Source organism: Cottoperca gobio, chromosome 10 (genome assembly GCF_900634415.1).
Source record: "Cottoperca gobio chromosome 10, fCotGob3.1, whole genome shotgun sequence".
NCBI lineage: Eukaryota > Metazoa > Chordata > Actinopteri > Perciformes > Bovichtidae > Cottoperca > Cottoperca gobio.
Window position 1 is genome coordinate 10,401,409 of NC_041364.1, and position 14,941 is coordinate 10,416,349.

The 14,941-nt window shown below is 41.9% G+C and overlaps 1 protein-coding gene across 1 annotated transcript; it reads left to right on the plus strand.

The window, feature by feature from the left end:
- The first annotated feature begins 59 nt into the window (after positions 1-59).
- Positions 60-14,941, plus strand: ehd1a (EH-domain containing 1a). Its single transcript, XM_029441780.1, has 6 exons — positions 60-862; positions 7,044-7,141; positions 11,524-11,765; positions 12,373-12,543; positions 13,248-13,412; positions 13,778-14,941. Exons 1-6 carry the CDS (start codon positions 474-476, stop codon positions 14,309-14,311), a joined length of 1,599 nt encoding a protein of 532 aa, XP_029297640.1. The 5' UTR covers positions 60-473; the 3' UTR covers positions 14,312-14,941.

A 14,941-nucleotide genomic window follows, 5' to 3' on the forward strand; every position in this document is an offset into this window, starting at 1 on the left:
GGACCAGCTGGCATCGTTGAGGCTTTTATTGTGAAATATGTGTATTTCCGGTATCCTTGTGCCAGCCTTCTTAGGAGGGGGTTCACTAACTGACAGCCGGTTGCTAAGCGAGTTAGCCAACCGCTAAGAGCAGTTGTAACGCTTATACAGTCACAGTTCTGTCGTATTAGACGATATCTAGCTGCCTAGAGATAATTAATTAAGTATTTATGGTGGAGTGTACTTGGCTATCTTACATTAGTCAACGTCAGCAGAATAGAGAGTCCTCCTGGATGAGTGCCTCGCAGTGTGTGGCTAGCTAACGAAGAGGAGGGTGGGGACAAAAACTTCCAAGACCTCGCCCAGCAGTTGCTTCATTCCAGCAGGCAGCTACTCTCTTGACTGTGTGAGAGATCCACACCACAAAACCAGATAAATATTCAAAGGGGAGACCGACACAGTTGTGTCAAATAAAAGGGTAGAAATCAGTAATCATGTTCAGAAAAAACTTGAAGAAGGACCCCGAGCTGATTCAGAACGTGGCGGAGGGTCTGCGGCGGCTTTACCGGACCAAACTGTTCCCGCTGGAGGACACGTATCGATTCCACGACTTCCATTCCCCTGCGCTCGAAGATGCCGACTTCGACAACAAGCCCATGGTCCTCCTGGTGGGTCAGTACTCCACCGGGAAAACCACCTTCATTCGGCACCTTATGGAACAGGACTTCCCCGGTATGCGGATTGGCCCCGAGCCGACCACGGACTCTTTCATCGCGGTGATGCACGGCGAACAGGACGGGGTGATACCGGGTAATGCTCTGGTTGTCGACCCCAAGAAGCCCTTCCGCAAACTCAACGCCTTTGGCAACGCGTTTCTTAACAGGTAAAGCCCTTTCCAAGTCCACAGGCCACATTAAAGAGCTTACGCTTAGCAATGTGACACATGTAATACACTTGGATTATAGGAACTGAGCAGTTAAAGCCCTACATGTATTTATTAATGTTTGATTCAAAATGAACAGGTCATGTCAATGTCATGTCCGTCTTGAAATGTCATTAGTTAATACAGCTGTGTGTTATGAACCGTGTCATAATAACACATCTCCCATGGTTTAAATGCCCCCCTGCATGTCCTTACTTGTACCACACAGGTACATTCACTTCACAGAATGCTGTTGCACAATGTTCCCAGCAATCTCGTGTGTGTGTGTGTGTGTGTGTGTGTGTGTGTGTGTGTGTGTGTGTGTGTGTGTGTGTGTGTGTGTGTGTGTGTGTGTGTGTGTGTGTGTGTGGTTTCCCTCTTTCATCATCCCGAGAAAATGCGGGTATTTAGTGTCAATAGCGATGTTGAAGAGCCACTATGTGTATGTCAAAGCAAAGGACAGGGAGGTGCTTTCCAACACCTCATTGACAAGGAAGTTCTTTCACTTTGGATCAAATCCTGACAGTTAACGTGACACCTTGCCCTTCTTCAGGCTCTTTTTTTATTTAATGCATCTGGAAGAGCCACTGGTGACAATATTTGCTAAATAAAGGCAAAATATGTGTCAAATTACCATTCTGTATTAATATTGTGTTGCGTCAGAGATTCCCCAGGCAGTCTACAAATCGTATTCTACAGACGTAAGAAAAAATCTTTGGTACTGACATTTTAATATATTTTTAAATAATATTACATTACGTTACATGTCATTTAGCAGACGCTCTTATCCAGAGCAACTTACAGTGAACTAAGACTCCTTGGAACAACTCGGGGTCAATCAAGTACCTTGCTCAGGAGCACAATGGTGGCAGCCCTGGTATTGAACTCACAACCTTCTGGTGTTTGGAAGGCGTACTAGACCACAAGGCCATCACCACCCCAATTTATACAAAATAAACATTCCCTTCAATTTGGTGAATCATAATGCAATTGCAACATCTGTTAAAATACTCACAATTACATATTATTTCCAAATCATTCATCCCTAATCCAGATGATAAAGATACTGGACAAAAGAACATGTAAAAGAGGGAGGGGGGGGGGGGGTTTAATGCTCGAATTATCATATTTTGAACTACCACCAAATACATATTGTTTTGTCCCAATGTCACATAGTTGTTAGTGTTGCTAGGTAACAAACTGACCTTGTCCTGCCCTTGGATGTAGGTGCCATACATTTTGTACCCTTCAGTCATATAAGTGTTACCTCATCAGTAGAGGCCGACGAGCCGACTCTTATTCAGGCCTTAAGAAATCTTATCGCAAAGGTTTAAAGGTTTTTGGTGTGACTGTCTTGTAGTATTGTTTCATTGAGTCAGCAGATGTTTCACTAAGGCATTCAGCTCGTTGGAGTTTGATCCATGTGCCTGATGTCCAGGAGACTCTCAGGAAACCTCCTCCTCATAGTTTTGTGAATAACTCAGTGACACTTAGGCCTTGTTCTCAAAGTCTGACGCAAAAACGCCCTCATGGCAAAATCCCACATGACTCAGAAGTATTGCACAGGTTTGACTTTCACTGATTAATGCAAGATGAGAATGGCAAAGAGAGAAAACTTAGAGTGAAAGGTGAGACCGCCCAAGCCAGGCACTATGAGTAAGAGCCAGCGTGACGATGCTTGGTGAAAACATCTTAATCCAATCTATTGTGGGTGGATTTGTGATGACATCAGATGGCTTAGATCCGACTGTTGATTGTGTCACTTCCTGTAGAGGACTTGGGTATATCCCCTCTTTTCGCAGTGGCCAGTGTGGTGGTGTTACCCGGCACAGGAAAAGCCAGCCTAACGGATGAACAAATAATACACAAATGACTAACTTGTGGACACTGGACAGTCATGATCTTAATCTGTTATAGGCTTCAGATTATCAAGTGGGTTGAAGCCAAAGTTTATATTGGTACAAACACTCAATTTGACACTTTCCTTAATGTTGTTCCTTAATGACTATTTTCCATTGAGATCCCTTCCCTCAATTGTGTGAGAGTGTCTGCCTTATCTTGCATGAGTGCAAGCTTCTGCCAAAAAGCATCAGTCAAAAATGAAGTCATGCATTTCAGATAACTCGTTCAAAAGACCAGGGGGGGTGTTGGACCTCACGGGCCAAGATTCACCTCTTAAGTTTATTACAGACTTTAGGGGAAACCAGATAAGATTGTGTATAAACAAAGGCTATTGTCCATTGTAGCATCATTTGTCAAACTGTTGGACACAACCCTGTGATATCATGGGACTTGTGGTTTTCTTTGAATTGAGGCTTGAGTGGTAATTCATTGTTCACACGATCATATGTGTAGGAACCAGGAATGAATTCAGAGAGTGGATTTTGTAGTCCTGTTAAGGTTTGTGTTGGTTTTTATTTTGGTGTTGGTATTCGTTAGTGTTGTAATATTGTAATTTATTATTGTATGATCGTGGTGATTATTGGGAGACTGGTGACATGAATATAGGCGTTGACACTCATAGTTGATAGAAGCACCTGCTCATCTGTGTGCGGTTGGTGGGAGAGAGAGAGAGTTAGTGGGTCGTCATATTTCTTTTGATTGACTGCTGTGATTATTCTGATTAGGCTTATATTTTTGTACACTTTAAAATAAGTAAATACTTTCCATTATTAGAATTAGTTTAACATATTTTGGATCTCAGCAAATCTAATACAAAGCAAACCAGGCCCAACCACTGAGCGACTTTTAGTTAGTTTTTTGAAGTCACTACAATACGTAACAGAATATGTGTGTATGACAATAGCAGGTGCATGACCTGTGTGAACAGCTCTGTGAATGTGTACAACCTAACACTAAATGAATCAGTTGTGATGGCACATAACCCAGAGTGGGCCTACAGTTGATTAAAAGTCTGTTAAGAACCAGTTCCAGACAAACATTTGGAACTGGGATGCTTTTGGCTCAGACTGGACCAGTTTTCCACTTTCCTTTGGAGGAGGCCAAAAGTATTTGGCTTGGCCTTCAGATGTTTGTTGACCTGAAAATATATATATATATATATATATATATATATATATATATATATATATATATATATATATATATATATATATGTATATATGTTTTTTTTTCTCAAAGAAGTAGACAGATATAGATATCAAGAATCAGACTGTGAATTGATGGATTTTGGTGGAGGAGAAAATACAATGTCAGAGGAGACACACAAGGCCTTGCTCAGCGGGATGGCAGTTTGACGGTGTGGCTCTTTAACCATAGTCATTCAACCTGCAGATTAGCCTTTAACTACCAGTGTCAGATAGGATTCACCCCTCAATCAGTACCCCAAATAATTATCAGTTATTTATGAAGAGGGTAAACAGAAATCAGTCTACAATTTGCTCTTGGATTTGGCAAACCCAAAAGATAGTGGCTGGTGTCCTCTTCTAGCTTGCCAATTATTATTATTATTATTATTTTTTATAGACAGCTTTTCCATTATTTATATTTTAAAGCAGCCTGGTTTTAGATTGTGTCATATTGCATGTGTACTGAATCCTAAGTGTTTCCGTAAAAGTAACTCCAGATAAACCTGCATATTCTTTTCTTGCTTCCTTTTTAGTTAAAATACTATTGCAGTCAGAGGGCCTCAGTGGGTTTGTGCTCTCTGTAAGCCATGAGTCAGTAAAACCCGAGTCAGCAAAGTTTAAGTTCCGCACCGGCCCACCCTGGCCTTCACTGTCCCGCTCCGTCCTGTCCTCCTCATGGCCTTTTATTCCAGGACACTGACTCTGCACTTTTCTCAGATAGGGGTTGAAACATGCACAGCCTTACAGAGCACATAACAACAAATGCACATGAGGCTACATGCGTAGATATAGATATATGATACAAAGATAATTTATTTGCACACACAACAAGATTTTAGAGGAAGCAAACAAGGAAAAGTTGTACCCTCCCTGTCCACGTCCCTAGTGCCACAGCCTCCCTGTTTCCTCTTCTCTACGGGAAGTTGAGGTTACGATGTGAGGGAAGGTCAAGGGTGGGGAAAGAAAGGAAGACTCTCTTTCATCAGCTGGAGCCAGACCCCCAAATGACATGAGAGGTCTGATGTTTAGTATTAACCTTCAGTTCATGCCGGGGCTCCAGCCGCACAGAGAGGATGAGTTTCTCACCTTCTCAAGACATTATCAAACGGCAAAGGACTTCAGATAGCTCAAGGCTCTCGGGGCCCCTGTGCCTCGTAGGTTCTTCCGTTTCTAAGCATTCCAGCTCAAATTCATCGGAGCATTTTTTTTCCTACAAGCTCTGTGTGGAAAATGTCGTGATAGAAAGTTATATGGTAAACCTAAGGCCAAAATTCCAACTGGATATCAGACGCCATCCTCTATGAGAGAGAATGAAAAAACCTGCATGTTTGTTATCTTTGGCAGCCACTGTTATTGTAATGTAATAGCATGCATAGGATCTCTATGCAAGAAGCCCCTCTCTCATATTTCTTTTACTCGTTCATTGTCCTTGGATTTTCCTTTTTCCTCCCTACGTGTGGTATGGGATCTCTGTTAGGGTTTGTGGTATGTGTGTGTGTGTGTGTGTGTCTGCCCTCAGTGTGGTTGCAGCAGGAATGTAAAAGCACGGTTCTCCCGGTCTTATGACCTGGTGCCTCTGAGCTCATGTTGTGAGTATCGGTTCATATTGAGTGAAAGTGCAGCAGAGCGAGAAGTAGTACTAGTGTGAACTGTGGGGTGTTCTAACAATCCCTTTCTTTGTCCTGAGTGGGACACCGTGGGTTTGTGCAAAACCACTCATCCTCTGACGCTTTACTGTGTGTATATCAGTGTGTGTGTGTGTGTGTGTGTGTGAGAGAGCAACACTCCCCTTTAAAGTTTAAAACCCAGTGTCCCATCTTAAAGGAGACCATTGTGTAGTGAATTATGTTGCATTGGGAATGACTCAGGCCTACAATTCATAACTTACAATGTATTGTCTCAGTGTTTGCCTAACATTCCTACATCAATGGTAACCTCCTACAAGCAAGCCCCCCCCCCTACTGTTTGGAAAATCTGAATCATTTAGTCTCACTGTGAAAAAAAAAAAAATAGATCCAGAATGTCAACTGGAGCTGAATCAATAAGTCAGCCAACAGAAACTGAAGTTATTTTGATAATCGATTAATAATTAAAGTAATTTTTCAAGTGAAAATGCCAAATATTCATTGATTCCAGCTTTTTAATTTTGAGGAGTTGCTCCTTGTCTTCGTCTTATATTTTAGTAAACTCAATATCTTAGATTGTTTTACTCTTGGTCAGACAAAACAAGCAATTTTAAGACATCGCTGCCATCTTACAGACCAAATGATTCATCTACAAAATGAATAGGCAGATGAATCAATAATTAGAATTATTCTTAGTTGTAGCTCTAGTGTCGAGGTTAAATCAACCAACTATTATCAAGTTATTATATAAATGTGAACATTGTTTTACGGCAATGTCTGGTAGCAGTACCCAGAACCCAAAAGTTTCCTTTCCACCCACTGCTGCTTTGTGTTTTGAGTGAGTCTTCCAGCAAGGTTAATGTTAGTGCCTGAGACCATGAACGTTGTTACTGAAAAGCCAAGCTTATGTATAACCACAGATATAAAACGGGTCACACACGACACGTTCACATTTCCTTTAGCTTTATTGACAAAAACAACTCCTCTTTTACAGTTAGCAAGCCTCTTCAACCTCTCCTCATCATCAAAACAAACCCTGGTAGAGCGGGAAAACTGCAAAACAGGCAATTTTTGACATGAATAAATATAGTATATTATTATTAATAATAATAATAATAATAATAATAATAATAATAATAATAATAATAAATAAAGATATACATTGATTTAGATTGGTTCCAATTACAGCAGGTCTAAAACTGGACCTAGGTAAAATGGCTGCCATATGGTTCCGTCCCACAACACGAAGTCATTAAGGAAAGTCACCTCTATTGTTTTATATCCATGCACTCCCACCCAACTGTTTTTTTTTTTTCCGTCTCTCCCAACCTCCCTCTCTACCCCTATGCCTCACACTCTGCATCGTCTCTTTTTCTCCACTCTGTGCTCTGCATTGGCTCGACTCTCATTACTGTATTTTCTTTGCAGGTTCATGTGTGCCCAGATGCCTAACCCCGTCCTGGAGAGCATCAGTATCATCGATACCCCTGGAATCCTGTCCGGAGAGAAACAGAGAATAAGCAGAGGTCTGCCTGACTTAAACACCCACACTTTACTCACTCTCTCACTCTCTCACTCACCAACTCACTAGTACTATTACTGTGTAACACAACAACACCCTCTCTGCTCAAATGAACCCACAGGAAGTCACAAGTTCAGATATGAAAAAGGAAACATGCTTAAACGACCTATATATATGCTTCCTTTCCTTAAGGCTCGAGCTGGTATTTCTGTTTGGTATGTGCTCTACAAAGTTAACTGCATGTGTCTAGTTCAAATTGCTGTCAAACCCGTATTTAACTCTTCAACGCCCTCAGGTCAAAGCCTAACCAAACAGGTAATGTAAATCTGATGCTGGAGGCATTTACAGCAAGGAGAGGGCGCAAAGCACTTTGAAGTTAATTTCCTGTGTCCATACCTGTGGTTTTCTATGGCACCATCCTCTTTCACATCCTCCCCTCTTTTTTTGTTTTTCTTTCTTTCTGTTTTCCGATCGGCACGTAGCCAGGCTTATATTAAAAGATAAAATGAACGACAGTAGATCGGAAATATTTCCTCTATGCAGCTGTATACCCCCCTCTATCTGTCCTGTGCTGTATCATTTATCACTTTATAACTGAGTCATTTCCCCGTGCTCTGTGGAAATAAATCAATTCGTATCTTTTATCCATTTGTCCACGTGCTCCAACAGTTCTGTGACCTACAGGGGTCACTTCAGAATTGCCACACACACAGTTTTACTTTTACTTTTGATGATCCTACAGAACTCGGGCAGAAGATAACAGTGCAGCGGAACACAGCTTCTTCTTTTTCTACCTGATCTGAGCCCCTTTTTTAAGAGGAAGCACACATACAAGAGTTTTTTGTGTACTCTAGGGAAAGGATGTGGAGTAAAATGGCAAACATAGCAGAGAGTTTCCCAAGACCGCCCCCCTCCCACCACCACCCCCTCAGGGAGCTGATAGTCAGTAAATCTGCTTTTTATTATTGAGTCGGATTTCCCACGACAAGAAGGAAAAGCGAAACACTATTAAGAAGAAGAGCTTAAAGGTCACTCAACAGAAAATTAATCTGCAACTATTCCCATAATTAATTAATCATTTAAGGAATTTTTCAAGCAGAAATGCCAAACATTCTTTGGTTATAGCTTCTCCATATGAGGATTTTCTGCTTTTCTCTGCTTTATTTCACTATTAATTGAATAACTTTGAGTTTTGGGGTTGTTGGATGCACATTCCAAGCAATTTAAAGACCTTACTTTGTGCTTTAGGACATTTTCATGGGCATTTTTTCACTGTTTCTTACAATTCATAGATCAAAAGAATAATCAGGGGAAATAATCGCCTGATAATGAAAATGGTTAGTTGCAGCCGAAGGAGAGACAGAAAGAGTACGGATGGTTGGCAAAGAGACACTGAAAAGGCCAAAAAAGCGACTGTAAACATACAAGCGTAAAGTAGTGGCATCTGATAACAATCTAAAGGAAGTGTCCACAAATGTGATGCCTCGTACCTCAGTTTGTTTCTGTACATACATGCTTATACATTCTTACTCCTGAGAATAGAACAGAAAGGAGCATACACTTTCTCTTTCTCACACACACACACACACACACACACACACACACACACACACACACACACACACACACACACACACACACTATCCTTTGAACTGTTTTTACATAAACACAGATACAATACTGTAATGCCCAGACGTACTGTGTCACGTATAAACAGGACTGATTTGAGTGTGCAGCTGAGGTGTGTGTGTGTGTGTGTGTGTGTTGTGTGTGTGTGTGTGTCCGTACAGCCAGCTTTACAGAAACAATCAAATTGTGTTGCCAATTCATAGACGCTTTAGTGATTTCATAATGCTTCGATTGTGGTTAGATTTTTGATGAGTTCAGCATGTGTGGCTCAAAGCTTGTTCCTGTGAACAGTGAAGAAACAATAACTATAACGAAACTGATTTTGCAGAACTGGTTGCCGACTTTCACATAATCGCTGATGATGACTTGACATGATTACCGACACGTTTAATGCCATTCGGCACATTTCTGACAGTTGAATCTTGAACTTGAAGCTTTTAGAACTTGTGGACAAAACATTTCTGAAGCTTGGTTTTAAGTAGTAGTTTGACATTTTAGGGAAACTCACTGAAGCTTGTTCATCATCTTGCCCAGAGTTAGATTAGAAGATAAATACCACTCACATGTCTCTATGCCAAATATGAATCTACCTCCGTATAAAAACTGAAGTGTTGAAACAACATGTTGTGTTTTTATGTGCCGGACTATTCCCTTTAGAAGTGAAACTATTGCTTGATTAGTTGATCGACAGAAAATGTATCTGTAACTATTTTGATAATTGATTCATCGTTTAAGTAACTTTGCCCAAAAGAAGTGCCGGTGTTATTTGTTTGCTTCCCTCATTTCTTTTTACACTGAGGTTCATGAAGGGATTAAACAGCAAGATATAACGTGTTAATTAGTGATCTTTTGAGGAGCTGGTAGGTGGATTTAGTTCTCCCTGGACAGAACTATGATAGCTATTTCCAACCTTTATGCTAAGCTAAGCTAAGCTAACCAGCCCTTGGCAGTAGCTTCATATTTATTGTGCTGGCATGACAGTGGTATTACTTCTCATCTCTCAGCAAGAAAGTGAATAAGAGTATTTCATAAATTACCAAACTATTGATTTAATTATCCAGGAGATTTGAGATTTTTTCCAGAAAAATAACTCTAGAACCTGCTCTTCTCACTTCTCTGATCGGCACATGATTATGAGGCCTGTCCAAATGTATCATCAGTGCATGAGTGTATCCCTGCATATCTATGCACATGTTAGAGACACAGCAGTTGTCGATGCGATGTGCTATAAGTAAGTCCAAGCTTGAGCAGCTGTCTCTGTCAGATTCCCTAACACTGTTAAAAACGGACTTGAGAGAGAGAATGAGCAAATGTCCTCCGCCCGCTCCCACAGGGATTGTGGACTTTAAATATTCCCCTTTTTATCCCTCTACTTTCACGTGTTGTCATGCACACAGATGGGCACAAACTAAGGTGTTTTCCTGTGTACATCTCTTATTACATTTGTGTTTTTTTCTTTTACTTTCACTTTTACTTCCACTCTCTGTCCTTTTGAAAAAAACATCTATACCACAGTCTCATTTTGTCCATCTGCTGTATCTCTGTCTCTTTTGTATACATGTGCTCAGGCCCAGACAAAAGCCAGCTATGTTGGAATGCGTGTGCAGCAGATCCAGCGCTGATTGTGCGACAGCCGAGATGAGCTTTTAGAGCAACTGCATTCTTCTCTGATCAGATGACACACAGACTCTAATCAGAACCATAATTTTCTCTTCCTCACTCCCTCGTTAGCTCCTCGAGGCAAAGGAAAGTTCAGTGTGAAAAGGCGGTTTATGTCATTTGACTTCTCAAAGGAGCAAAGGAAGTGAATAGTACAGTGAGTTTCTGTACTCTATCTCAGGCTTGTTAGTCATCACTGACACTGCATAGTATTTAATCTTAGCACTTTTATTTCCTGTTTGCTCTCTTGCTTCCCTTCCCTTTTTTTTTTTTTTTTTTTTTTTAAAGTACCATCAGGCTGGTTTCTTATAAGGCATATTTCTGAAAAAGTTTTTACCCTCAGTTTAAGTCTTTACCCTCATATGCCTCTCCTGCCTTCTCAGGAAAGCTAGTTAATAGGTAACCAGGGGGAAACTGTCCTGCCTCTTCAAAACCCTTATCTAAACATCAATGGATCAACATGACTTGGAATATGAACGTAGAACCCATAATTAAACCTGCCAACACACAAATTATTGACTGATAGAAGCCATTTAGCTCTTTATCAGGCTCTTGTATTGCTCCACACCAGTGTGCTCCGTGTACTACACAGTACTAGTGCAAAATGTGACACATGATTTCACACTGACGTGAGAAGAAAACAAGGCAATGGCAATACATTGTCTGTTAGTACACATACTGGTAGACACAGTTTTGTCTGGGTCTGAAGTGGTTCAATAAACTAAAACAGCTCTGTTCTGAATTGAATCGCACTCACCAAACCAACGAGGCGTCCATCAAATGTCACACTAAGAGATCTTATATTCACAAATAGTCCTTACAAGTACGCTGGAGTATTGGCTCAGGAGACCAGTGGTAGGTAAGCCAGCATTAAAACATGTAAACAACATAGAAACCAAGTAGTTGCCAAGGTACAGCACGCTAAAATATAAGTTCTTATAGTGTGACGTTTGATGGACTCCTTATATTACCACCTGTCCTCACTCGCAATGTGTTACAGTAATGCAGCATACTTTTGTAAAACTAATGTCAGATAGATTCCTGTCTGTGCAGATCAAAAGGTTGATCAGCCGGTCTCCTCTCCTTTTCTCTCTCCAGGTTACGACTTCGCCGCGGTGCTGGAGTGGTTCGCAGAGCGCGTGGACCGCATCATCCTCCTGTTCGACGCCCACAAGCTGGACATCTCGGACGAGTTCTCCGAGGTGATCCGAGCTCTAAAGAACCACGAGGACAAAATGCGCGTGGTCCTGAACAAGGCGGACCAGATCAGCACTCAGCAACTGATGAGGGTCTACGGAGCGCTGATGTGGTCTTTGGGAAAAATCATCAACACGCCCGAGGTGAAAAGCATTTGATTTTCCACATTTGTGCTTTTGTAATCCACATATTTCTTTAAATGAACTACGTTTCAATCGCAGTTAGATCTGGGACTGAAATGTCAAATGCTTTCAGGGGAAATGTGGCTATTTTAGGTCCGTCTGGACAGAGGTTAGATGACTTTTCCAAGGATAGTGACACATTATTCCAGCTCTTGTTCTCAGTTTGCCATTGTAACAAAAGACACAAGCAAAGACTTGTGCTACCTGATATGCTGTGACCTAGCTGGTCTTATGATTTTCACCTGACTGTTAAGTTAATGTTTGATCCAAGGCCATATTCATAAACCAATCCCAGAGAAACCTTTGGATCAGGTAGACAATTATTCATTGACTTTGAGAGTGCATTGTATTGTGAAGCCTCTCTAACGGATGTGAATTACAGCACGTACGTTTTAACATGTTATTGTTGAGTCACTGTCAACCTCACAGTCCTGTATTGCAATGTCTCACATCCTGTATGTCTACTTTCTGCAGATTCAGTTTCATTTATGTACCTGGGGCGCAGTAAAGTGTAACCTGATGAACAGTGGAGATTAACGGAAGTTAACTTGTGCAAACTTTATTCCAGGTGGTGCGCGTGTACATCGGGTCGTTCTGGGCCCAGCCCCTGTTGGTCCCTGACAACAGGAAGTTGTTTGAGGCAGAGGAGCAGGACCTGTTCTTGGACATCCAATCGTTGCCACGTAACGCAGCTCTACGCAAACTCAATGACCTCATCAAACGAGCACGCCTCGCCAAGGTCAGTATTAACAAGACTAAGAGTCTACAGGTCACAGAGGTGCTTTGAGCTAAAGGCTGATATGTCAATCCATCCATTAGTTCAGGTCAGGACCAAAGTGGTGGACAGATCAGAACACATCTTATTCACCACCCCCCTCTCTCCAGCCCAACGAGAGAGGCATTACATACAAAACATTCAGTTTTACACAACTTTGTTTGTGTTTAGTTTCTTTACTAACCAAAGGCAGAAGTGAGTACAATCATATATCTGAAGCAACTTGGGAAACCAGAAGAGAAGTGGGATTATTTATTATTTCTGCTACCAGTATATCTATATGTAATTTCCGTAAATTCACAATTTATAAAATCGCCCATGAAACGCAGACAAAATATGTTTCCCTCAAAATGTTTGATTACATAAATATACTTATGAATAAATATTCTACCCCTTCTTCCTCTGTGAAAAATCCAACATCTATAAATACAATTTCTTTTTTTGAAAAGTTTAACTGCTGGGCACAAGATGTTTCCTGCTTCACTCAGTCCTCATTCTCAGTGCATGTGTTCTGGAGCTTTTTCAACACCACAGTTGCATACTGGACCACGATTGGCTTCCAGACGAGTTGTGATTATACAAACGTGTGTTAAACTTAGATTTAAGGTTTAATAAAAGTTTAATAATCACTGAAAATATTTCTGTCCTCTTTCCTTTACGGTGTCCAGGTGCAGGCCTACATTATCAGCTCTCTGAAAAAGGACATGCCAAGTATGTTTGGGAAGGAATCCAAGAAGAAGGAGTTGATTGCCAACCTGGGAGAGATCTACCATAAGATCGAGAAGGAGCACCAGATCTCACCGGGAGACTTCCCCAACCTGGCCAAGATGCAGGTGAGATTTAAAATAAAAAAAATGAATAAAGATAAATCCAACCACCTATACAGTTGAGTGAGCGGTATTCAGAGTTACACATTTGATGGAATAACAACTTTGACTCTATTTCTGGCGTGTTATGTAAAGTGTTATAAACAAACGGTTCAGAGTAGTATGACCTCCCGACCTTTACTCTCTTCACATCTTTGCCCCTTCTTTCCTGCCCTTGCCCTCCAGGATGGGCCAGGACGGGGATGAGATTTATTTTTCCTGGTTTGTCAGGAAATCCTGCTTCTTGTATGCTACACCCATTGGTAGCCATTGAAGACTGATCTATTTCTATCACCAATTCCTGTTTTCTCTCAACCCCCCCATCCCTTCAGGATCTGCTGACCGGCCAGGACTTCGCTAAGTTTGCACCGCTGAGGCCCAAGCTACTGGAGGCGGTGGAAGACATGCTCGCCAACGACATCGCCCGTCTCATGGCCATGGTGCGCCAGGAAGAGGCTGCCATGCCCAGCCAGACTGTGAAGGGGGGAGCCTTTGAGGGAACCATGAGCGGTCCCTTTGGTCATGGCTACGGAGAAGGAGCTGGCGAAGGCATCGATGAGCTGGAGTGGGTGGTGGGTCGCGACAAGCCCACATATGATGAGATCTTCTACACTCTCTCTCCAATCAACGGCAAAGTGTCCGGCGCTGCGGCCAAGAAGGAGATGCTGAAGTCCAAGCTGCCCAACACTGTCCTGGGAAAGATCTGGAAGCTAGCAGACGTGGATAAAGATGGCCTCCTCGATGATGACGAGTTCGCCCTGGCCAACCACCTGATCAAGGTGAAGCTGGAGGGCCACGAGCTGCCGCCCTCGCTGCCTGAACATCTGGTGCCTCCGTCCAAACGCCCGGCATCCCTGGAGGCCTAGAGAAAGAGGAAGGGAAGGGAAGGAGAAGGAGTAAGGGGAGGAGGAGGAAGATGGCAGCCTGGAGACCAGCCATGTCAATGCTTTGCATCATGTTCAGGACTCTCCAGACAAAAGTTAGCATCATCCTCCATCAAGCTGTGAGTCTCCAGGCACCACAAGGAGGTATCGCTGTGATCTTTTTCACCAGAGAGAGACTGGAGGGGTTCGGGGAGGTAGGGAGGAGGGAGGGCAGGTCCATCTTTGTGCATTAGGGGATAATATTTAGGTATCTATTAGAAATAAACGGGGGGGGGGGGGGGTGGGGGTTGATTTGCAAACTGATGAAAGGACATTACTGGATCATGAACTGATGGTTAGTTGGAGGTTGCATGATGAGGTTGTACATGGATTTGTGCATCCTGTGTAAAACATGTCTTCTAAGTATACAGTCTATATTATTATATGTTGATCCAAAGAAATATAGTTTTTTTTTTTCCCATTTGGAGAGAGAAAGAGGAAATAAATCAAAACAGCTGTTTAGAATTGTTTTATCTATTTTTGTATTTCCTGACTGTTAACTTTGACTCTTTCCAAATGCTTCCCTTTTTATTATTTTGCCAGATAAATAAAAAGGAATACTGTACCATCTGA